The 26,073-nt window shown below is 40.9% G+C and overlaps 1 protein-coding gene across 11 annotated transcripts in view; it reads right to left on the reverse strand.

Annotated features, from left to right (window-relative positions):
- dmd (dystrophin) overlaps window positions 1-26,073 on the reverse strand; it is a 320,693-nt gene that overhangs the window by 24,426 nt on the left and 270,194 nt on the right. For 7 of the 11 annotated variants that reach the window (XM_044344903.1, XM_044344897.1, XM_044344895.1 and 4 more), the window contains 7 exons: window positions 23,662-23,697; window positions 8,331-8,392; window positions 8,016-8,090; window positions 4,812-5,013; window positions 4,623-4,708; window positions 4,252-4,409; window positions 1,311-1,477 (listed from right to left, as the gene is read on the reverse strand). In XM_044344903.1, the coding sequence (XP_044200838.1) occupies window positions 1,311-1,477; window positions 4,252-4,409; window positions 4,623-4,708; window positions 4,812-5,013; window positions 8,016-8,090; window positions 8,331-8,392; window positions 23,662-23,697 (786 nt within the window). Of the gene's footprint in view, window positions 1-1,310; window positions 1,478-4,251; window positions 4,410-4,622; window positions 4,709-4,811; window positions 5,014-8,015; window positions 8,091-8,330; window positions 8,393-19,991; window positions 20,234-23,661; window positions 23,698-26,073 lie in introns of those variants that run through there. The other 4 variants (XM_044344899.1, XM_044344896.1, XM_044344902.1 and 1 more) reach the window with 2 other exon arrangements.

Raw genomic sequence — 26,073 nt, forward strand, 5'->3', positions numbered from 1 at the left:
CAAAATTATAGAGAAGGCAGTTTTTAAATCAGTGCTTGTTAATTTTAAATGACTATTTTGATCGATTTCAATCAGGCTTTCATGCCAATCACAGCACTGAGGCGGCTCTTATAAAGGTTTTAAATGATTTGTTTTAATAGTGATTCAGGCAAGATGTCAATTTTAGTGTTTTAAGACCTTAGTGCAGTCTTTGATGCCGTCAATCACAGTATACTTTTACATAGACTGGAAAACTGGGTTGGTTTTCTGGAACAATCTGAAAATGGCTGAAATCATAGCTGGAGGGCAGGGATTATTTTGTTGCCATTGGGAGCCATAATTCAAAACGCATGTCCTCACCCTGTGGTGTACCTCAAGGGTCAATTCTCAGCCCGCTTCTGTTTAACCTATACATGCTCCCACCTGGCCACATCCTTCAGAACAACACCCTTGCCTATCATAGTTATGCTGATGACACTCAAATTTAGGACAAGGCACTAAAAACAAAAGAGCAGGTTAAGAACTTTGGTGTTTTAATTGACTCTGAGTTTTAACATTCATGTCAAAGCAACAACTAAATTTTATCACCTTAAAAATGTAGCCAAAGTCAGGGACCTTATGACAAAACACGATTTGGAAAAATTGATTCATGCCTTTATCTACAGCAAAATGGATTACTGCAATGGACTTCTGAGAGGACTTCCTAAAAGGACCATCAAGAACCTGCAACTTATTCAAAATTCCACCAGAGTTCTGACCAAAACCAAAAGGACAGTCTACATCACCTCAGTTCCTCAATCTCTACACTGGCTGCCAGTAAACCACAGAATTTATTTTAAAGTCTTATTACTAATTTATAAATCTCTTCATGGAGTTGGCCCTGAATACATGACTGATATGCTTGAGAAATATAACCCTGCGAGACCTCTTAGATCACTGGGGAGTGAACTGCTAGTGGTGCCCAGGGCAAAATCTAAACAAGGAAAAGGAGTTTTTAGTCATGATGGAGCACATCGCTGGAACCGACTGCCTGATGGTCTCAGGAAGGCCCCAACGCTTTTAAATAAATGGTTTTAAAACTTAAGGTCTTCATATTATTTTCATATTATCTTTTTTATCTATTTAATTTTATTCTTTTACTCTTATTTTATTTCTTAATTATTTCTTATTTCTATATAGATTTTATTTCTTTTATCTTGCTTTTTTCCAATTGTGTTGTTTTAACTTTGTATTGTGTTCTCTGTACAGCATCTTGAATTTTACTGCCTTGCCTAGTACACTTGTAAAATGAAAAAAGAATGGATGTGCTGCAACTGTATGACTCTCCTGACCTGAAGCCTATGATGGGACACTCCTTGCAGATGTTACACTTGGCCTGGTGCTTGGCGGTCTCGGCGGCGGCCACGCGGTGCAGGACGGGTAGCCACACCATGGACTGAGGCTCCAGACGCATCCAGTCCAGGAACATGGCAGCCTCCAGCTCTGGTTTGTTGTTGGCCTGGGAAAACAGTTATAGAAACATGGTTTGAAAACACAAAAAGTCAAAGTTGCTTTCAATATGATAAAAAAAACTCATCATCAGAAAAGATGTTGGAAATATTTTTCAATCTTATCTGCTAGTGATGAGTCAGAATCCTCTCTTTGTTTGAAGAAGTGTGTGTTTTTTTGTGTGTTTCTGTGAGAATGAAAACTTAAAAAATGTTTCACAGTGTGAGAGAGAACTCTGGTTATTTGATGTGTTATGATGTTTTTTGGTTGTGGAAGCGGTAAAAAATGACCTTGAATGTTACATTATCAATTTAGTCAGCAAACACTTTACTTTGACTTTGACTTTTACCACTGCACCTGCCATCCTTACTTAAAGGATAAATCTGGTGATATTCTATATTTGCTCTTTTAGCAGCAAATCCCATTTGCAGAGCCAAACCAACTATGAATTGATTTACTAACAAGTATTGTGTCTCAGTGTATCAAAAGCTGATATATATTTTATTCCTCTGTGCTGTAGAGCTCCACTGTTACCCAAACACTATTAAAACACATGAATGACATGGTTACACGTTCCTTCATCACCATGAACACACACTTACCCAAACAGTTGATTTTGACTCAGTCTCACACACACCTGTTGTCAGATACACTCACTAAAGCGCTAAATGTGGATTAATCCGCAGCTGAAAATAGTCCCCAACAAATGCACTATTTTCTCCTGTTTGAGTAAGGTTTGTTAAAAACTACAGTGACCTGGTGTTTTAGGAGATTACTGAGCCTTTTAAAAAAATAAACTATATATTTGTGAGCTGTTTTTAAATAATAACATAGGAGCCAATGGGCTTGGAGCTGATAGCCACAGATGGGGTAGAGAAGTCAGAAAGTATTGAGAGATAAAGTAACACACTGTTGTTTTTTGTCTTTTTGTAGAATTTAAAACATGACCAAAATGTAGAATATCACTAACTTTATCTTTTAAGTGTTTATTTGTCCTTAAGATTTATATTCAGTCCTGTCTATATATAAATAAAAGAGTTGAACAGACAGGAAACAAAAATAATCAGAGACTTCATGCATCGTTTTCCCACCGGCAGGGACTCTGGGAACTCTGGGGTCTCGGAGTTTTCATGGAATTGACCCCCCCATCTCTCTCTTTTTTTTTTCTTACTGTCTCGCCCACATGTACCCTGACTCCCCAGAGGAAGTGGCTGGAATGAAGCTAAGCTGTCTCCAGTTTTAGGGCTAGATGAGATTAGATAGTCCACCTGGTGTGTGCGCCTGAGGGTGTGCATTTTTGAGTGTGTGAGCATGTGTGTGTTTCTGTGATGTGTGTTGAGGTACACGGATCATAAGAACCTAAAAAGGACTTTGTTTAAACTACATCATCACTGAGAATAAAAGCTAACTTCTCAACTTTTTATTCCATCTATTGCCACTGAAAAGGTTTGTGATGCTTCAAGGTACAAACAATCAACCAGGCTATTACAGCCTCGAAACTTAATACTGACAGCTCTGATACGACATCAGGGCTTGTATTAGTGGCTATGTCAATCAGTGTGTGTGTGAAATATGTCATAACAAACTAACCAAGTAGGCATGAGATGACAAATACTGTCTGGGACTATGACTATCTCCAGAAATCGCAATTTGGTGCTCAATTGACTCGTCGCTGAGCACCTCTGTTGCTAGCTGTCAAGCTTTCCATCCTCACACAGCACATAAACAGTTTACAATGATAACAGCACCAGATTTACTGCTTGAAATTTGTAGTCATTTTTGAGACAATGGGTCCTTTGTCTACAGAGGTCAACAAAAGCAGCTCATTTCGAGTCTGTGACCATCAATTTTCTCAGACTACAGCTCCATGCACATTGCCTTGGCATGTGGAGTAATCCAAAGTTTGACAGACCTGCTGTGGTAGGCCTCAGGTGAGTAGTTTAGTGAAGGGTTAATTTCCACAATATTTCCTTTGTCCGACACAGGACAATTACTTTACACTAATTTCAGAAAAAGAGCTCAATTCTATGTCCAAAGTAGGGACTTGACACATGAAAAATGCTGGATCATCTCTCTGACATCAGGGATAATCCAGTCAGATTGTAATTACTGGGATCCTGAGAAAAAAAAAGTGTGATGCGTTTGCTGTATTTGCTACCTGTTTGTGCTCTAAATGTTGCTGCTGATTCTGATTTTAAAAAGCTGGTGACTTTCCTTTCCTTGCTGTTCTGCGCTGTCAAGCTCTTTTCATCTGAACAGTCATCTGCAGGTAGGTTCATATATTGTGTTCATTCTGCCCTATTTGCTTGTGAGATTTTTTTCTGGGCCCATCCACAGAAATTTCCATGTTTCCATGCCAGCAACATCTCTGCAGCTGTCAGAGATCATTTGTTTGATCCCCTGCAGTCTGTCACTCACTTCTCCTGCCTGACACTTATATTCACACACACTCTCTCTCTCTGACCCTGTTTAGTGGAGTCTGTGTTCCCTCTCCTGTTTTTATTTTCCTTGGTTTTATCAATGTTTTGCTTTTTATTTTCTGGAAAGCTTACTGACAGTCCAGTTTATTTCTATAAATAACCTGATTTACGTGAACAAACACATGGACTTGGCATGGCAGTAGGAATATGTGTGGCCTTCATCTGGATGGCCTTAGGCACTGGTACAAATAGACATGCAGGAAGTCTATTCATTATCACTCCCTGTTACTGTGTAAAGTCAAATCAAACTCAGGCCCAAACACTTGGGAACGAGTGTTCAGTTGCATGAGACAGTGTCACGTACAAACTGGAAGCAGCTGCGGACGGAGGGCTCGATGTTGGAGCCGCCGAAGGAGGCGACCTCGCCGAGCTGCCGGGGGATCTGGATGGAATCGTGGAGGAGGAGGCCCAGACGACGCTGGTCGCAGAAACCTGTGGCACTGGCAACCTGCCTGAACAAGACTGGAGGAGAGGAGAGGGAGAGAAGGATCAGAGGAGATAAAGACGGGACAGAGGAAGAATGAGAGAACTCAAATGCCTCATTTACATGTTTTGGGTTTGCAGGCCTGTTGATTTTCATTTTATTTCAATAGATCCAAAACACACTATTTCTGAGAAATGCAGATACAACAAATAGGAGCTCCAACAAAAATCCCTCAAGTTTGTATAACTTACATCTGTATTTATCCTCCAGGTGAGCCTTGCAGAGGGAAATGATTCCAGTTTTGAATGAAAGAGTCCGGATCTTTCCAGTTCGGCCACTAACAACCAACAAAACACATGAAAACATGTTAAATCTGACTCAAACAATGAAACTCCTGTGTGTGTGTGTGTGTGTGTGTGTGTACAGCGTGTTCCACCTACGTGTCGTAGACGTTGAGCAGCCAGTTGAGGCACATGTCGACGCACAGCGGGACATTGACCAGGTGGGAGTGGGTCTGCTCCAGCCGCTGGTACAGACTGGTCAGGCAGGTGACCAGCTGGGAGATATCCAGCAGCTGCTCGTTCTGCTTCAGGCCGTGCTGGTCGAACACCTCGCACGCCATCGGCATGCTCAGTAGATCCACTGAAGACACAATGAAAGAGGGACAACAAGAGGATTTTTAGACACATGCATATCTGAGGCGGCAGGCTGTGCTGAGACTGTCCTTCAACCACACCAACTGGGATCAAACCCTCCATGTTCAAAGTGTCCTTGAGCTCCATGCAGCTACAAGGACAGTAGTGAGAAGGTGACTTCACTCCAGGGATCAATAAAGTATCACATTATTCATCTTAATCATTCATTAAAGTCCACTGAAGGACGGAGAGAAAGGAGAGAGGTGTGTTAATACTGAGAAGAGGTCTTTCAATGATCTGGGCATGGCTGATGAAGGTCTACATATGAATTCACAGAAATGATCTACAAACATACATGTCAGTACTTTGATTAATGGCATTAAGGCTGCAAACTGGACATTCATTTTTCCACAGAATATATTTGGTTTTTGAATATTCTTTTATGGAGAAGAGCTCTGATTACACAGTCTGGAACCTCTCAAATGCGTTCTTGCAAGTTTGTGACTCACTTTTTCAAAATTAAAAAGTCAACTTTTGCTTTTGGCAAAGCGGCTGTTTCCCTTTTGTGCATCCAAGAGCATAGACTGTGGTGGGCAGCAGAAGAAAGACTCCACATTTTCCATTCCACATTATTATATATAGTGATGACTAATGTACAAGTACAGTAAAGCACACAGAACAATTATTGATGATTAGGTCTGCTGCTATACAGTAGATTTGAAATTTGAACTACAGTTGAAATGTGGGATTAAATTAAATATTTAATCTGTACAGATTTGTTCAAATTCAAAGTTCTCGGTGTGGTAGAGGAGCAGTATCGTTAGCCTGCTACTCAAGTGAGACAACAGATGTGCTGTGAATGAATGGAACAACATCAGCTCTACAACTTACTGAAGGATAAAGCTATGTGGGTTACATTCAAATGAATTCAAACTAATTACATATTTATGAGGTCATTTTTATGCCTTTATTATCATCATGGTTATCATCTTAACCCCTAAGCTACAGAGACGCCCCTAGAATAATGATGCTACTGATGAAGTAAATATCACTTTGTTAAACCTCAAGGTTCTGGTTCTACTTAAAGCTGCATTGATTGATCTTTTTGGCCACTTGCGCCCGTACACAACACAACATGACATATCATCACCTTATCAAGTTAATATGGCCAACATGTTAGCATTTACACATCCAGCAGACACTGAGCAACATTCATATTCATATCGAGTCATGTTTCTGTTCACTTGAATTAAATTGAAGTCCATTATCATGTTCAGTCCTCTGAGAAGAATACTTGGCTCTCTAGCTGTTAAATGCTCCACTATGTTCATCAGCTAGTTTCTAACGTTGTCCGTCTGCTGTGTGGTGCTGGACATGTAGTGCACAGTGTTTTTTATTAGAGCTGCCTGTTGTGATTGAACATGAGACAGATGAGGTCTTGGGATTGATTCACAATTTTAATTGATTTTTGTTTGCCTGCAAAATGCAGGATTGAAATGTCATTTTTTTGGACAACCGTGCAAGATTAATGAAAGACCTGCATCACCTGCAAGGCTATCATCATTATACAGTACATAAAATACAGTTCTACCACACAGCTACTGCTTCAGCTAGAGCACATAACATCCAGTTTAATAATGAGTTCAGTACAGACAGGACAGAAAAGTCTGCTCACTAATGGATCTGCTGGTGTTTGTCTCTTCATAAGTCATCAGGCTGATATCTGCAGGCTGCTGGCTGGCCAGCGTTAGCTACCTGGCAGGTATGGACACACTGAACTAAGTAGAGATTGGAAAGTGTTCAGTTGACTCTCAGTGCTGTCCCCCTGTTAAATTGAATCATTTAATTGACTCCCATTAAATTCACTACAAAATAGCCACCTGGAGTCACTGCAGTCCTGTAAATTGCAGAGAGAGAGCATGTGGTGTAACCAATCATGTCACAGCTTACGGGACTGTCTTGACTCAAAGTGGCTAACGTAGCAGCCACCGTCTATGTTACTTTTTGACTAAAAGTAAACGTTTTGTGCATGTTGTAATAACTCGATTTTCACAATTTAGACATTTTACACATCATGCAAAAACAAAAATTCTAATGAGATGAATTTGGTTGATATATCACTCAGCCCTGCATCACATTCCATCTGTTGTTAATATACAAATATTGATTAGTGCAGCTTTAAGGAGTTGAGACATTATGTACTTTATCTTTGAAATCTGTCAGTAATATCATCATTTTTCCCCTTTTTATCTTTTCCCCTTTTTTACATTGCATTTTAATTTCTTCTACAGACTGTAGAAGACAGAGATAAGAAGAAAGCAGCCGCAATAATAGAAAGAAAGAAAGAAATGCCCACTTAGTGTACTGCAGGGAATAAAGCGAGCAAAGGGTTAAAGAAACAAAAAAAAAAGAAAGATCCTCAATAACTGTGCTGCCTTCGCCAGGGTTAATCACCAAACCTGTTTGTTTGTATATTTAGAAAGCCTCTGTAACATAAATAGCACCTCAGTGCTATACGGCTGCAGCCAGCTATACGCCTTACAACATATCACACACATAACAGCTTGTAGGCGGCTCACACTTTACAGATCCACCGGTGAGAGACGAGAGGGATGAGTAAACACACATATGGACACACACACACACACACACACACACACACACGAATGCACAGACTGTGAGAGCAGAGAGGCAAAGACGGTAGAAGTAAGGAGAAGAAGAGGAGGAGGAGGGGGAGAGCGGAGGAAAAAAAAAAAGAATACACAAAGGAGGAAGTGAAGGGGAGACGATGGAGAGGACAAACAACACCGCAAATGAGGTGAGTTAAAAAAAAAAAGAGAGAGATGGCGAGTGATACAAGAAAACAAAGAACAAAGGAGGAGTGTAGGAGGGCTGGAAAACAATGAGATGAGCTCTCATGATGAGAGGATTGTACTTGAACCAAGAGACAAAAAACCCAATGTGACACATAGAGGAGATATAAACTATATATACACAGAGAGAACTTACAGCACAGAGCCTTCTGCAGGCGTCTGAGTTTCATGGCTGTTCGGTAGGCTGAGAATCGAACATTGTTCAGGTCCGCTGGAAGACATGAAGAAGAAGGAGATACCGCAGTTACATGTCTCTGTTTATATCACCGATTTTACTTCCACTAACTGAACCAAAACTAACAGCCTCATCATTTCTTCATTTCATCTTCATCCAACGCTGTGATGTATTATGAAGTGATGCAGCAGCTCGTTTCACAGTCAAGTAATCCATGTCTTCATTAGAACTTAGTGTGTGTGTGTGTGTGTGTGTGTGAGAGAGTGTGCGTCTTACCCAGAGACTGGTAGAGCTCGGCCATCTTGGGATGGTCCCAGCATGTTGTCTGGGTCTGGTGGCTGGAAGGGGACAAAAAGAGACATGGTGGTCAACTTGGATTCAGATCGCTTGTGATGTCAAGAGTTTCAACTTGTTCTACTGCTGTTTTTGCAGTGAGTCAGTCTGGATATGAATAATCAACTTAACACCAAAAGCTGACTGTGTCGGGTTATACTGAGAGATGATATTTAGTCCAGCCTAATTCATACAAATGGGATGGACAAAATACTAAGAACACTTCTGTAAAACAGATGAAATAAAACCTGAACATTATAACATTCATGAAGAGAGGACTGATGTATTAGTCTAAAAGTTTTAAATGCTGCATAGTGTAACAGTGTAACTGCAGTAAAAACTAAAAGGAGTTGAAGTATATAGTGTCAACACAAGCTTTGAAATAAAGTAATGGATACTACATTAAAGTGCCAAGTCTCAGCTTTAACATCAATATAGAAAGAACCGTGTGGGAGAAAATCTCTCATTTCCTTCTAGCTCTGGCAGAGTTAACACTGTATGTTACAGTAATATTGGCTAAAATGTAAGGTGATCACAAGCAGCAGGTGTAAAAGCCTTAATGTGACGCATGAGATGGGGAGGAGAAACGTAAGAAAATATGTACAAATATATTCTAAAAAGTCATGTGTTTTGAAAAACGTCACCAATAACATTTTGTCTCTTCCATTCTACGGAGGTGATGACAAGATCTGTGGAGGCATAAACCAAACCATTTCAAAACGTTTCAACCCCATTCACAAGCTAAAACTGTGAACAGATACCTGAGCTTTGGGTATCAGCTGATACCGAGTACCGATTGATACCAGTGTTTAATCAATGAGCTGTATATGCCTCACTGTGTGGAAGAGACTGGGATCATTCTTTTATGTGTAAGGCAACATCAGACTTGATTTGAACGTTGCTTTCCTAACTTTGTAAAACAAAATGTAACAAATAAATACACATATATTAATTTACTGAGTTGTTATTTATTGAAATAATGGCACTTGATACCAGATCCAGTTATATGAGTCAGTATTGGACCGATATCCAATAATCGATATCTGTATCAACAAATCTGACAGAATGAACTCATTTGCCAAAACCAATTCAAACGGTTGTTGTTCAGTTTCTTTATGTATAGAAAATGTGAACACTGATTTGTACAATAGATATATTAAACCCTCTGTAACATCAAACAGTAGGGTCAATGTTAAGACGTATGCCTGTCAACAGCAGCAGGTTAGAGTAAGAACTGCTTACTAAGAAAACAAGATGAAAAGTGTTTTTGGATTCTACTGAGATGAATCTCGGTTGCTGATGAATTCGATCAGATTCCCTGAAATCCAACACTGATATTAATCCTGTTGTTTGTGTTTTTCTCTCCTCCATCTTGTAATCTTAGAAAATAACAACCCACTGTGGCACTCGTGCACCACAAAAAAAAATAACACAGACTCCATCCTCCCTGCATCACAGCGGTGCACGAGTGTGATAGAGGAAAGAAAGGAAAGAAGAAAAAAAAAGAAGCAGAAGGAGAAAGAGAGATAGATGGCTGCTGTGTCATTCTGCCCTCACACATTCTCTCCTCGTGACTGCTGCTCGCCACTCACAGGAGACTCCGTTGTGTGTTTGTGTGTGTTGCACCCAAACAGGTCGGACACATGGGTGAAAAAGGGAGCCTGCGTGTGTGATTTACGCCCTCAGAACCGCGATAAGGAAACAGTTTGTGTGTTTTCTTGTGTACCAGCATAAAACATTTAAAATCCTTCAGCATTCCCATTATTCCATGTCCCTGCTGAATACTGTCCTGCATGTTCTGTGTCAGTCGTGCATTGTGTTTCTGTCCACTCGCGGGTCAGCACCAATTAACCGATTTAACTTCCCAGTGACCCGTCGCGCTGGCTAGAATAAAGCACTTCTTACCACAGTTGGAGTTTTCAAAAGGACACGCAGAACAATGAGGCTGTCAGAGGGAATGAAACTGGCACAAAGACTTGAGAGGATGACACCTTCAAGAAATGGACAAAAATAAATTGTCTTGACTTTATATCTACATGCTCCGTGAACATGGCCGGGTTAAGCTGCTGCGGGGCCCTCGGGGAAAAAATGAGCAGCTGGATCCAGCTCGTTGTGTGTGTGTGTATACAGTTTTTCTTTGCTGCAATACTACCTGACCACACATCTGCTGCATGGTAACTGGATTAAAGACATGCATAAAGGAATATATGTATGCTACGCTACCATTTTGGCAGATAATGTATCTCAAAAGACTTCCTGGTCTTGATTTACTGCTCATTATAGAGTCAAATACTGAGTATCTACTGTAGAGAGCAGTGAACGAGTGAACTATCCTTCTGTTTATTCAGTAAGCAAGCTCATTAGCTCCGTCACTAACGGGACAATACGTTCAGTTTCCTATTGGTACCATCGACTCCTGTCTAATTGTCTTAAAGCATGTTATCTGTTGTGCAGCAGTCCGCGATAGCTGCCTCCTAATTTGGACTATTCAGCTCTCCATTCCCTCAAAAGGTCAGCACTGTCCAGACAGATTGCTATTGGTCAATGGCGAGAATTTGTGTGTCAGAGTTCACACATCTTGACTTGTGACTTGAAGTGGGAGACTTGTGCATATTTACGAGCAAATCCACAGATCATGATTCCAGTGAAAATTCCCCCTTTTTAAATGCTGGTGTGGTGTTGGGCCTTAAGCCAGGGACTTTTGGGGCCCCTGAAGTTCTGGAGCCCTACACAGTTGGCCCACTTTGCCCAACTGGTCAGTTGGTAATCCAGCCTTGACTGTCAAGGGTTACAGTATCAGTGTATCAAACGCCCAGTTCAGAATTTATTACCATGGTCCTACAATCTGGATTTCAATTCAGACTACTTTTGTATTCTGTTCCCCAGAGCTTTATATTAAACATGTTAGAAACTCCTCATCTCCAACTAATCCCTTTTGTTCCGAAAGTAAAACTACAGTCAAATAGTAATATTGCTCCTGAGATTGTGTTTCTTTTCAAGAGTAGCCGAACAATAAGCCTTCAGGCTTTTGTTTCGGCTTTGCCCACACATCTGCTGGAACTGTGTGATCTCTTCTAATACTTGTTTGACATTTCTGAAGTTTCATTTTCTATTTTGGTATTGTGCAAATAAGCAAACGGTTCTAGATTGGTATTGCATGCACCTTACATAAATTCTGTTATTGTGTCTTCATCATACCGTAGTGATAGAAGCTGTTATTTCTCTACTGCTTATTTGTTATTTTATTACCTTAAATATGGTGTCAGCATTCGCTGCAGTTGTATAAACGCCAAAATTCACCGAACATCCTCAAAATATTTCCAGTTTAATCCCAGCTGAGTGTCAAGATCTGAACTCTAATTTGGCATTTCATGCCATCTTTAACACCCACTTTGAATAGAAATGCCATCTAGAAAACATTAAAACTCCACTTATATTAAATGCCAGCAAAACTAAATATGTTACTGTAAAGTAAAGAGCTGATTTTCCCCGTCATTAGTTCCACTGAGCTGCTGTAGTAATAATTATTGTACTAACATAAGAAGAAAATCTGGACAGCTAATTTAGCTGCATCAATAACAAAGTGCATCTATTTTGGGGGGAAAAACGTCAAAATGTTCTTTGCCACGATAAATATGAGTGTGAAGTGGTGTCAGACGCTACTGTAAATATGATGGTGATGTGCCAGCTGCCTATTTACATAAAGCTAATGGAGGCCACATGTCTTACCAGCCAGGCAATTAAGTATTTTGTTCAGAGCACATCAAATATTTGAAAAGTCCTTCACAGGAGACAGAACAGTGGATTCGGAAGAAATCATTTATAGTGCCTTCCACTTTCTATGTCAAATGGTTAATAAATAGACATTTGGCTTCCTGTGATCTTGGAAACGAGAGGGGCTTCTTATTTAAGAGTGTATGTCAATCAGGGTGTCTGGGACGATTTTGTCATTAAGTTAAATGTAGGACGATTTAAATGTCTATTCAGAGCCAGTTAGAGTGAAATATTATGTTCATTTTGTCAGTGGAATGAAGGTGAAAATGAATGAAGAAGTGGAGCTGCAGAAAACTTCAAAATTCAGCCAAATAAAGACAGATCAGATCAGTTACAGCTAAAACAAACCCCCCATTCTCCGATAGAGGTGTGTGTGATCAGGCTCACACACACGTGAACAATAGGTGTACAAAGTGGGCGATCGCTAAACACAGTGGGTGTTATGGATCGTTTGGATAAGAAAGCAAATACAGTATCAAAAAACTTTGTGCTGAACAAAACAAACAGCTAAAAAATGCCTTGTTTCAAATACAGTGCGGCTGAGCATTCCTCTACAGAGAAAGTACTGTTTTCTGCTTCATAATTCCTGCCTGAGGCGTGTCGGTGCACAAAACGCAACCCTGCCCAGCTTGTTAAAAGCACACATGTCGAGTTGGTCACACACAAGCGCACCTGCAGTTAACCTTTGTCTGGAAAAGTACGTACAAATAATAATCCATATGCTGTCTTCTTCTGCCGCATGCCCTTGTTTTTCTCTTTCCTGCCTCCCTAGCCTCTCTCCCACACTCCCACTCCAGATAATGAGGAGTGGGGTCCCATGGTGAAGAGCTACTTAAAAATCCTCTAAGCTCAGAGTCTGTGCAAACAGTAGCTCCAGTCACTCAGCTCGTCATCGGGCGTGCTGCTCCGAGCCACTCGGACAAATGCTTATAATAACCGTGTGGCATCAAACACAGCTGCTTTCATCCAGAACGCTGCAGTCGCTCGGAGATGCGGGCCTCTGACTCATTCACTCGGTGGTTCCCTTTCTCTAAATTAGCTAAGAAATTCCGACGAGATGTCCTTGAGCAAGGCAGCTGTTTATAACAGCTTCTCATAAGCGCACCAGAGTAATATCTAGCTCTTCTCTATCATGAAAGTGAGTTAATCTCAGTCCCTCATTCTAAACCCAGGGGTCAAAAAGCAATCCATGAGTCACAGAACAATACCAGAGAAGAGGCTGTTTCACTGAGTCCACTGGACAAGACATTCCAATTAAAACATGAAAATATTATAATATAATTATAATATTTTATATAACTGAATAGAACTTTACACGATGTCTGATAAATGACTTATGGTTTAACTCTCAGTAAGTTTCAAAACCAGTGAATCTGTTGACTGTGCAAGCTTCCACCTAGATACTAAACATGTGTTATTACCAGTTAAATGGTTAACTTTCTGTGTCCACACTTCACATTTAGTTCTGCCTAGACACTAATGTTATTCTGGGTTTTTAACTTGACCCTGTGCAGGGATCTTTCTCTTACTGGCTACTTTAGAGAAATGTAAATATACTCTGTGCAGGCTGGTGTCTGTTCTCTCTCTGTAACACCACTGTCTTTCTCTACCAGTGCTTTAGTTATTTATTACTTTAGTTACCTGCAAATGCCGAAAGCTGAATCTAATGAACTTGATTAGAGCTGAAACAACTAATCGATTAGTGGATGGATATTTTTCACTATTTTCTAACATTTTTGTACACCAAAATGATTAATTTAATGAAAGAAAATAATTGTTAGTTGCAGCACTAAACTTCCCATGAGTGTGTATCTTATGTGACTGCATGCAGATGACATCACTAGCTTAAACTGGAAAAGTTGGAAGTTGATGGTGAAGGAGATCTAAGTGGAAGACAGACTTTCATCAAGAAGTGATGATTTTCTTATTCTCTTTCATTTAAAAAACAAGGCTGCATACTATGTTTTATCCAGGATGGGATCAGTGAGAGACCGGAGCTGGGTTCATGCTCCTCCCGGCTCATGTGTCCTTGAGCAGGACACTGAAAACCTCCCGGCTCCTGGGGCGTTTCTCTGCTGAAAGAGAATTCCCCCTAAAGGGATCAATAAAGTATCGCATCACATTTCACTATTGCATCAACTTCAAACCTCGAATTCCCCGCTCCCATCTCACCGCCACACCGCCCACCTGTCCTCATCACCTTATCTGTCTCTCTGCCACCCACAGCCGCCTCAGCCTCCAATAGGAAAGCAGCTATATGTTTGGAAGCGGAGGATACTGCAACTCTTTTCTAACATTAGCACACAGATAGACACGCGCTGAAACACTTGATAATATGTTTACAAAATCCTAAACTTGGACTCCCCTGCAGTCCTACTACTTCTAACCATATGTCCCAAAAAACAAAGAAAATTCACAAGAGAGCGATAACCTATCAATGGTGGGTTGCAGAAAGCAAACATCTTTTTTTTTAATGCTCTCTGAAAGCTGACACTGTCTCCCTAGAAACTGTATCATGGCCTCAGGACAAGGCAACGTGTTGATAATGCATCGTAAACTCTCAAAAGATAAACTAGTGCACACTGAGCAGCTCCGGCGCAGCAGTCAGGGATTCGCTGCCTTGCTCGAGGGCGATCTGATTGAAGCTGACGAGGGAGGGGAGAGGGGGGAGAGGGAGGGGGAGGCATTCAACATTCACAATCCCTGCCCACATTGTCCCAGTGCGAACGGGGAGAGAAACCAGTAGAGACAATAACAAGATGAGACAGCAGAAGAAGTGACCAAAAGCAGAAAACACAATAAATAAAAGGGGGGAAGGAGTGCAGTGTTGTCTTGTTTTTAGTGAAACTGACTGTATGATACTGTCTGTATTTGTTTATTTCACAAAAATATCCCCACAGATTCATACCAGAAGTGGGAGAGTGTGATGAGATGCAGATGAAAATTAAGTATGTATGAAAAAAAATGAAAATGCTAGTGCTAAGCTTCAATATCAGCTGGTGAGGTAAAACTAAGACGTGTGAGACATCAGTCAAGCTTTATCCTGCACCGCACAGCACATCTGATGAAGCCTGATGAGACGTTATTGAATGAATGTTGAACCTACACCTCTGTGTTTTTAGCCTATTTGTTCACGTTCTGCTTTTTCTACCAGCAATTCCTCTTCACACTGTAAAAAAAAAACAACAACAACAAATCAACTACTCTGACGCTGAAAAAAGTCTGATTGGATTATTTCCCCGAGACCTGTCTCAAATCTGAGACACTCCTCTGTGCAGCATAACTTAAAGCTGGTTTGAACTGCCATCATTCTTTGACAGACAATAACACGCACACGCACACACACACACACACACACACACCCGTGCCGTCACACAATAACAAACACACCCACACACGTGCGAACACACAATGCTACATATTGCAGTTAACAGGCAGCTGAATAGCTTATTGCGGCAGTGACAGATAGGCGTTTTAAATAATGGATCCGCACAGAGACGCAAGTGTCACTTCTCGCTGCAGTCAATTATGGCTCTTGGATGAATGATTAAAGGTGGTTTATGGGCTATGGCGATGTCTTCCTCTGCCTATCATGGAGAATGAGCCCCCGACAGAATGTTTCCTGCACACCAGGCATCTGAATGAGCTCAGACAAAGGCCTTCAGGGATGTGATGTGAACAAGAGAAAAAAAAGCTGGAGAAAAAGCATGAAAGCCATATTCATCAGCTGGATATTAGAGGAAGCTGTTTGTGAAAGAAAATCTAAAAGAACTGACAAAACCTGAGGGATCACGCAGAGCTGTGACTGTAATTACTTTCCTTGTGATAATTCATCAGAATGATGACTTACCATTCTGGAAACAAGATAACTTAGTTGCCACTTTGGCATCTTATTTCAACATCGTGACAAGAGATATGGTTGACGTTCATTTAATGTCAACTGATTTAAATGACCTAAACTAACCATATGTTAGTCCATCTCTCAGTACTTTCAGACCCACTGCTTCCTACTGAAGACATCTTCAGAGCTCACAAATATATACTTTCATTTGTTTTTAATGGCGCAGTAACATCCTGAAACAGCTTGTCACTATATAGCAAATCATCAGACATCAGCCACTTAATAATATCTAACTAAATGTTTCAATAAGAAACATTTCAGTCAATACTAATTTAATTTTCATATGAAGGTCTGCTGATGAAACAATTAATCAATTTATCTACTGACAGAAAATTAATCTGCAACTATTTTGATAATCAATTAATCGTTAATTAATCATTAATTGCCAAAAATTCTCTGGTTTCAGCTTTCAAATGAGAGATTTGCTGCTTTTCTTCGTCATATATGACAGTAAATTTAATATTAGGGCTGTAACTAACAATTATTTTCCTTATTGATTAATCTGGTGATTCATCAATTAGTTGTTCAGTCTATAAAATGGTGAAAAATGTTGATCACTGTTTCTCAAAGCCCACTGTGACGTCCTCGAATGTCACAGTCAGAGATATTCAGTTTACTAAAGAAAACAGAAAATATTCACATTTGAGAAGCAAATGAAAAAATTGACATTTTTTTCTTAAGAGAATGACTTTGAATAATTAATAGATAATACAATATTTAGATGCAGCCCTGGATTCATTGATCAGTCGAAAAATAATCAGCAACTATTTTAATAATGAATAAGTGAAGTCATTCCCTGGTTCCTGCTTGTACTGCTTTTCTTTGTCTTCTGTGATAATAAACTAAACTAGAGCTGCAACTAGTGATTATTTTCTTTACTGATGAATCTGATGATTAAATCCTGGATTCATCTGTTAGTTGCGTGGTCTATGACATGTCTGAACAAACTTAATAACACCCACCACAACAACAAAGAGCCCACACTGACGTCTTCAAATGTCTTATTTTGTCCAATCAGCAGCAGAAACCCACCACTATATTCAGGTTACGATATGAAAGCAAACAAATCCTCCATCATCTGAGAGGCTGGAAGCAGAGAATGTTTGAAAAGATGAATTGATTATGAAAACTGTTGATTCATTTTCTGTCTGAACTGTTTCAGCTGTGGACTTAATATTTGAAGGTTTTGGACTGTTGATCGGGCAAAACAAGCATTTCTACAATCATATAGAGCAGCTAATAAATCAATAAATGGAGCAAATAGCTGACATATGTTTAGCAGAGTGGTGAATTAGCTCAGCTCTGTGTGTGCAGGATGAAGTGAAGGAGTGTCAGTAAGAACGATGGCTCTGTCACAAGTGTCATTTATACATTCTCAGCTGTATGCACAGAAGGGAGGGTCTGCCCGTCATGAACCTTTATGTGATGTATAATATGAAAAACAGTTCTTACCGCAGAGTCTTTCAACCAAGAGATGATTGAACCCAAATGGAACAAATTCATTTCTCACACATTTTACTTTGTGACCTTTGGCGAATGTTTTTTTCCCAGCCTCTGCTTTGCTGTAATAATCAATGTGAAATTGCATGAACGGAGAACAAAAAAAAAAGAAGCTTTTGATGGCTTTGGCCTCGGGAGGTTGAAACCACTGGTAAATATAAGTGATCAGAGATAACACTCGCGACAACTGTTCCCTCGTGAAACAGCCCATTGGCTTTTTTTATCAACCCTTTTAAAACCAGTGAAATCTAATCTATCATCAGCATCATCGTCACCGCTGCAATCAGATGGTACGCGGGCTGAAGACTAAATGCTTCATTAGTTTAACTCTACATACAAGAACTCATTTTAAAATTCAACCAGAGGCCATCAGAGGCATGGGTAATGACTTGGAATAAGAGCAGATTAATACTAATAAGTGCTTACTAATATGAACACTCTGATACATGAAACATGGAATTAACTTTTTTTTTGGAGCAACTTGCACATCCGACAGCTCCCTCAGAATGTCTGGCACAGAGGGAGGGGGGGAAACAGAAGCAATCTCTCTTTCTGTAGTGGCCGACGTTCATATTTTTCATTTTGTGCTTTGAGCTGCAGGATTCCGGTGGGCTAATTATCCTCCCGAGGGCTGAGGAGGATACTTAGTCTCATCTTAAACCTTATCTGTCAGCATGTGCTGGTGAGAGGTTCCTTCTCAAGACTGGTCCCATATGAAGACATGGCCACCAATCAAACAGAGATATCACAATGTTTTCTGGATGCTGTATTCATCCAGAGCCAATTTGAGTTATTATAAATAGCTCAAAGTTTCTCCCATCACTGGCTCTGAATGCTGAAACCACAGATGAGGCTGAACTGGAGCTTGTGGCTGATAATCATCTCCACCAGAACACAAAGACACCACACACACACACCATAACAATCGTGCCCGAGCACGTCAGCACCGCTATCCAAATTCAAGAGTTGAATCTGTGTGTTGAGGCTTTTTCATCCATCAGCTGTATTTAGTCAGTCCACACACACACACACACCTGCAATCACATTGGTGCCAAAAAATCTGCACCAGCCAGCCCGCATCCTCTGCTCTCATTTCAACAACTCCTGAAGTGCACATACACACACGTATGCACAGAGATCCATGTTAAGTGCAGACAACCACATCCAACTTCACTGCTACAAATTAATCAGCACAGGATCTGGACTGTGGGTGACCAGTATATATACACATAAAAACCCGCTGTTTGCGCTAAAAAAATATGAGGCCTGGCGTTATTTCCCAGCCGAAAATAGACCAACGCAGAACGTCAAAATCGCCGTGCACGGTGCGCACACCTCCGCACACACCGTGCAAAAACGCACAGAGGAGGATCCAGACACGGGCTGCTTTACTGGCACGGAGGTGATTGTGTTTGCACCTCCGTGTGTGCGTTTGTGACTGTAAAGGAATGCAAAGCACTGAGACGTTGCTGCTTGCTTGGTAGTGCTCCTTTTCTCTTGCAAAGGCTCAGCCAACGCTCCGCACACACGCACAAATCCCTGTCGAGCCAAATTCAAACACATACGAGCAAATAAACGCAGGTTCGCACGCGCACACATACATGCACACACACACACACACACACACACACACACACACACACACACACACACACACACACACACACACACACACACACACAGTCTGTTTGCTTTAAAGCATTCAATGCCCCTCTTTTCATTCCAACATGGCAGAAACTGCCCAGTTAAACAGCACATAGGAAGGGATTAGAACTGGGGGAATGCACGGTCCGGGTCTCCTGAGAAGACAGCGGGTCGGAGAGGCTCGCTGGCCGCACACCTCGCTTGGTTTCCCGGGAACAACCACACGAACAGCCGCTATGAAGAAGGAGGCTGGTTGGGTGTAATGGCTACCTAATAGAACCGTTTTCCTCCCTTTTCTTGGAAATTTAACGTCCTGCACGCCTCTTCGTGCCCTGTATGTTCCGCCTATACAAAGCAAAACATATTTCAAACTTACACTTGTAAATATTTTCACTGCATATTTCTAAATTGGCCACAAAATGTATTTGTGCATGCTAGGTGACATTCATTCTAGATGCGTTTTGGATTGCAGATATGGGTTAACAGCGCTCAAGAGGGGAGAAAATCTATGCCTGCATGTCCAAAATCAAATCTGAATGCATCTTTGTCCGGTTCTTTAACATTCCTCAGCCCATTTCTGAGCATATTCCGGACTACAGGTGAAATAATGTGTTTTCTGCGGAGTGTGGGGGGATATCTGCTCCAGCTCGCCGCCTCTCTGCTTGCTGTGAAACCCCACAGCCGATGTGTTGTCTGTGTGAGCAGGTTTACTGCATTACGACCAGCACAATTACCATCACCATTATTTATCAGCACCATAAAAAGTCCCCCAGCCCAGCACTCACTTCCGAAGCTGCTCCCGCATCGCTGGCCGATCAGAACCCTCCGACTCCGGTGGAAATGAACCGATTCCCGGGAAGAAGCGAGGCGATATCTCGACCCCCTCCGCGGTCCGACCAAGCGTCCTCTACCACCGGAGAGAAGCGTCCGAGGTTACCGTGTGTGTGTGTGTATGTGCGAGTGTTGGTGTGTGTTCCTCTCTGCAAGCGGCAGCGGTGGGTTGCGGAGGCTGACTGGCCAGCGAGACACGAGGGTCAATCCCACAGGACTACGACAAAAAACACTTCCGCTTATTGCTTCAGAATAAAAGCTTCAGTGAGAAACATTGAAGCATTTTGTTGTTTCAGGGACCAACTATTCAAAATAAATAAAAATTAAAGATGTTCTTGTTCCTGCCTGCCTTGAGATGGATGGGAAAATGCAAGCTATGGCTACATAAAGTCATCATCATCTCACCAGTGTTGTATAAAATCATAATGGTCCAATGTTAAAGAACAATTATCTTTCAAACAGGAACTTTGGCACATGTTCGCCTCGTAATTGGAAGTAAGATACACCTCCAGATCCCACCTCACGAAGTGGGATGGCCCCAGAGAAAAAGTAACATAACAGCAAATGATGAAGTTTATTACTTTCAATGGAGCAACCAGAAGACGAAAAACGAAATTTGGACTGCTAATAATCTTTTTCAAAATCCATAGTCATAGTGTCATAATAGAAGAAGCACGGGTGTAATTACTGTGTTATTATGGATCCCAAGCCTTCTCTGCCTCTGATTGGCTTACCTTGATATTCTTAACCTAACCCTAACCAATCTTACTCCTCATGCTTACACCTAACCAACGAAGGCAACATGTACTAGCCAATCAGAGGCAGAGTAGCCTGTGTCTTGCTTAGAAAAGCAGTGGGATCCGTAATAATGTGTAATTAATACCACGAGTAATGACTACATTCAAATCAACTTATCATTTCCATATCACTGGTAGTAATCATCATTGCTCATAGGAATGATACATTGAGACACTTATTATCAGTCTTTTGTGATATGAGATATGAGTTTTCTGAATGGAAGACTAATCATCTGGTTGTATGCTATATAAATGTGTAAAGGAAAACTGTTAGATATACAAGATGTATTACCTAATAATGCAGCAAAACGGAACCACCCAACATAGTTGACGCCTTTATTTTGAATTTAGACTTAGCACATTTCCGTGCTAGTCCTGTCTATCTGCAGGAAACTTGACGCAGCTGAGCTAGACGAGGCGGAGCTCAGCTCCGGCTCCCTGCCTCTGACTCCCTTCCCCCCATCCCGCTGTTTCTGAAAGCAAAGGAGCCTCGACTTCATCCGAGGAGGTTTTTCACCTCCCTGACGAGAGAGAGAGAGAGAGAGAGAGAGAGAGAGAGAGAGGCTCTTTGCTTTTCAAGGCACACAGATTTCCACATTCAAGGCCATGGAGATAGAGAGAAAGAAGGACAGGCAGGGGAGGAAGAAAGATAGGAAAAGAGGAAGAAACAATAAAGGAGAAGGAAAGGTAGGAGGAGAAAAGAGAAACAGCTCTTTTTGCTTTTACAAAGCTTCACACAGGAGAGAAGAGAGGAGAGACAGGAAGGGGGAGAAGGGTGGGGGGGGATCTCTTTGCTTTGGGAATCAGTGTTCAAGGCTTGAGAAATGTAGGCTATGTTGCACCAGCAAAGAGAAAACAGCCTGTAATTTATAGGCAAGTCTCAACTGTTATTTCATCCCACCACAACAGTGTGTCTTTTTACCTGAGTGTGTGCAGGTGTGTGTGCGTATCAGAGACACAATGAGAGACTTAGATGGAGGAAGAGGACAGGGGGGGGGGGGGGGGGTGAATTCAACACATCAAAGAATTCCTGGCGGCTGATTTTAAGTCTCTGGACGTGGTCTTGCAGCTGACTGTGTTTGTGTAGGAGGTTATGGATTTAAACTCGTGGACTCCACCCGTGGCGGAGCTTGCTTGCAGTGAGTGTGAACCAAACACACCCTCACAAGGAGGTGGATGATGCAGGTTTGAGGAAATCATCTCCAGGACAAGACAAGTGATGGTGCACGAGGAGCAGTTGGTTGGCCATATGCTATCGCACTGTGCCCTGAGCGTGTATGACAGTGTGTTTGTATGCATGACACACAGTGTGGGTGTGTTGAGTTGTGTGTAGGCTGTAGCCAGAATGGGTGTATATGTATGTTTGCACGCTGGCTGCTGCAGTGCGTGAAGCCTGCAATGTGTGCACGGACACTATATGGCCAAAAGTATGTGGACACCCCTGTAAACATTGCATACTTTTGTTTTGGGGCTTTTTAATAGGTTAGCCCCTTAGTTCCAATGAAGCATATCATGGTATTTTGGACAACAGTGTGCTTCCAACTTGGTAGCAAGAGTTTGGGAAGGCTTTTGAGTTTGGTGTGGAAAAACTTGACTGGCCTGCACAGAGCCCTGACCTCAACCTCATGCAATACTTTGAGATGAACTGGAATCCCAGTTGCAAGCCAGTCCTTATTGCAGCATCAGTGCTGGATGACACTAATGCTCCTGTGGCTGAATGGCAGTGGTGAAAGAAGTACTCAGATGTTTTACTTAAGTGATTTAGCATTGCACTTCCATGATGTTCAGGGACTCACAAGCGATAGATTAAAAACGTATGGTCCAAATTGAAGGCCAAGAGATCCAAAATTTTTTCCCTAGTATGGGTCAAGCTCCAAAAACACTCGAGCCTACATTTCCCATAATGCAACCAATAGCTTATTGCTATTTTCTATGACTGAAAAGCTCCCTCTAGAGCCACAGAAGACATTATACAACTGTTAACAGGCTGAGTCGTACTGCTTATGATGAGTAAACTGAACTTTATGAGTAAAATCGGTGGAATACTCTGCTACAAATAAATGTCCTGCATTCAGTGTTACTGAAAGGTAACTAGTGGAGTTTTCTTGTAAACATAACTTTCTTTACATACAGTGTTACTCAGCAAAACACACTGTATTTATAAGTCTAACAAACATGTTAAATGAATCTCTTTTCTCATAAAACATTTGCAAAGCTGATTTTTTTGAGTATTTAAAATCTTGCATGATTTACATCCATGTTCACTATCTTGCAGTCTTCTTCTCTGCCTTTGTTGTTACTTGTAAAAACTACAAACTAAGTAAGTAAAAGTACCAAAGTATTATCAGGTGACGACTTAAAAGTATAAAAAGTGAGAGTATTAGACAGTAGTAGACGTTTGAAGATGTCATCCTGGATGTGAAATTGCAAATGGTATTTTTCTATTTTCTGACAATTAATAGACCAAATCACTAATCAGTTCAGTAAGAAGATGACCATCAGATTGATCAACGATGAAAACAATCATTAGCTGCAGCCTTAATTTATATGATAATCTCGTAGTTTGTTACTAAAATCTGTAAAATAACTAGCAACCATAGCTATCAGATAAATGTTTAGTATATAAAAGTATAAAATAACATAAAGTTAAATTACTCAAAAAAAGTATAAGTACCTCAAAATTGTACTTAAACACAGTCATTGTGCTGAGTTCAATGTTTGCAATGTCCACATACTTTTGGCCTCATAATGCATACATGTAATGCATGTATGTAATGTGTGTGTGTGTGTGTGTGTGTGTGTGTGTGTGTGGTCTGCTGGCACTCACAGCGTCTCGGTCATCTGGGCAGGTCCAGCTTTCTCACTGCATGTGGAGAGGAGAATCTGTCACTTCTCTTTCCCTCTCTCCTCCCACCTTCCTCACTTTCACCTCTCTCTCTCTCTCTCTCATGCCTGTGTTTCTCTCACTCAAGGTATGTTTTCAGTTCATTCCACGTCAAACAACACATGTTTTTAAAACCAAGATCAACCAAGCATGTGGTGCCAGTTACATGGAAAATCTCACTTAGTCATTCAGAGTTAAGTCAAACATACAAAGCTGCTAGTGAATGATTACCAAACTGGTGCAATCTACTTTGTGGAAGAAGCCGCAACCAATCACAGCGTGGGGTTATTCTGGCCAGTGAGTTAGGAACATGAAGTGGAGAGCTAAATCATTAGCCGCTAACACTCTTAGCCATAACAGCAAACATCCCTGTACACTCACATTTAACAAACAGTTCACCATAAAAAAAAAGCAGAAGAATCATTGAGTTAGTGAGCAATTACATTGTAATAGCTGTCTTATGTTTGTTAACATTAGCCACCATAACCAAGTAAGGCTGTAGGAGCAAAACTGCTGTTTGTATTAAATTAAGCGAGGATGTGTTTAATTGCTAATGAATTTAACTTTCTATTTGTAATAGAAAGAAAGTATTACTTCTTATTTCAAAATGTATGTGGTCTAGCTTTAAATTTAGAGAAAACGATCATTTTCTCAGTATGACATTGTGTATGTGTTTGCTCCAACAGATGATACTTACACTGAGACTGAGTTAAACATCCAAACCCTAGACGCTGTGGTTTTTGTATTTAAACGGCTGCACTATTCCATCAAATGGAAATATTCACAGTAGATGCCATATGCATCATTTGATACACATATCTGGGTTTGAACCATGCTTGGCTAAGCAGCATGACTCTGAAAAGGCACCGCTGGTTCCAGGGTGGTTGAGGAGATAAAGGCCCATCTAGATCTTTCTTAGCCCTCCTCTAAAAAAAAATGACATTAATTATGACTTGTTTATATCCAAAACAAGCATGTAGGTCCAAAAAAATCCAACATTTACCTAATTATCTTCCACATTTACCACAAGATTCCTTTGCTGTACTGACATTATCACTCATGTTTATTTCAGTGAAATTCCTTTGATGTCCCAACTCACCGAGAGTCAGACGCCTGTCTGCGCACCCTACAGCGTTGAGGCAGGAGTTGTAAGTCTGTGCTTACTATTGTGCTAATGCACCCCACCTCCAAAACTTCTGCTATCTGCTGATGAGTAGTAAACAAATCTCTCAGCATTCACCAGATTACTGCAGCACGAATAAGAACTCAGCTCAGCATGTTTCAAAACAAAGCAATGCTGATGGAGGAAATAGACATAATGAATGGGAACCAAACTTCTGTGTTAGGCGACTGAAATATTAAGATTTAACACATTTTTGGAGCTTAGATGATCACGTTATCTTCAGGAGTAGGGAAAAAGCTATGGGGACTGACTTTCTGTGCCTTTAGTTGCGCTTTCTTACAAACTTCAGTTAAGATTGGACTGATATTTTTAATTTTAGCCGGACACCTATCACTCTCAAAAACTAGGAGACCAGGAGGACAAACATTCAAGCTGTCAAAACCACTCTGATGTGTCACCACCAATGTGACCCAGCAACCAACAAGAGGAAAACACACATAATCCTTCAGGAGGCAACTACTGTATAACCATTCACTATCTGTTCTCTGTTCATAAATCTGTTTGGATCAGCTTTTCTAGGGCTCAATGTACGGATGGATATATGGATGACTACATGGATGGATAGATGGACAGATGGGTAAAATGTCAACGAATGCAGAATTAAATGTACTACAGTTGGATGAATGCTTCAAGTAAAGACAGACAGACAGACAGACAGACAGAATGGATGAATATTTAAAACCATTAGATAAGCAGAGCCAGGCAAACTAACAGTTTAGGGCAAAACTACACAGCAGACATGTGCCACGTTCTATCAGTCAAGCTTAAAGTGCATTTCATTTCCTTCATGTGACCCTACTAAAACAGGATGCTGGGGACATTACATCATTCAAAAGCCAATGGGACATCACTTCAGGAAGAAAAGTTTTATCTTTGAACTGATGGGAAGAGCAGGAACATTTACTGTCAGATTTAAGATGCTTTTAGTGGTTTGAATGGCTATTTATGCCTTCTGGTAGAGGACATTATTATATAATTGAGGGAAGTCAGATCCAACTCAAACTTAAAAGGATAAGTCTGGTGATATTCTGTATTTATTTCTTATTGTCAACAAATCTTATGTGCAGACCTAAACCAACAATGAGTTGATCTATTAACAAGTATTGTGTGTGTATCAAAGCCTGATATCTTATTTCTCTGTGTCATACAGCTCCATTGTTGTCCAAAAACTA

Source organism: Thunnus albacares, chromosome 24 (genome assembly GCF_914725855.1).
Source record: "Thunnus albacares chromosome 24, fThuAlb1.1, whole genome shotgun sequence".
NCBI classification, from domain to species: Eukaryota; Metazoa; Chordata; class Actinopteri; order Scombriformes; family Scombridae; genus Thunnus; species Thunnus albacares.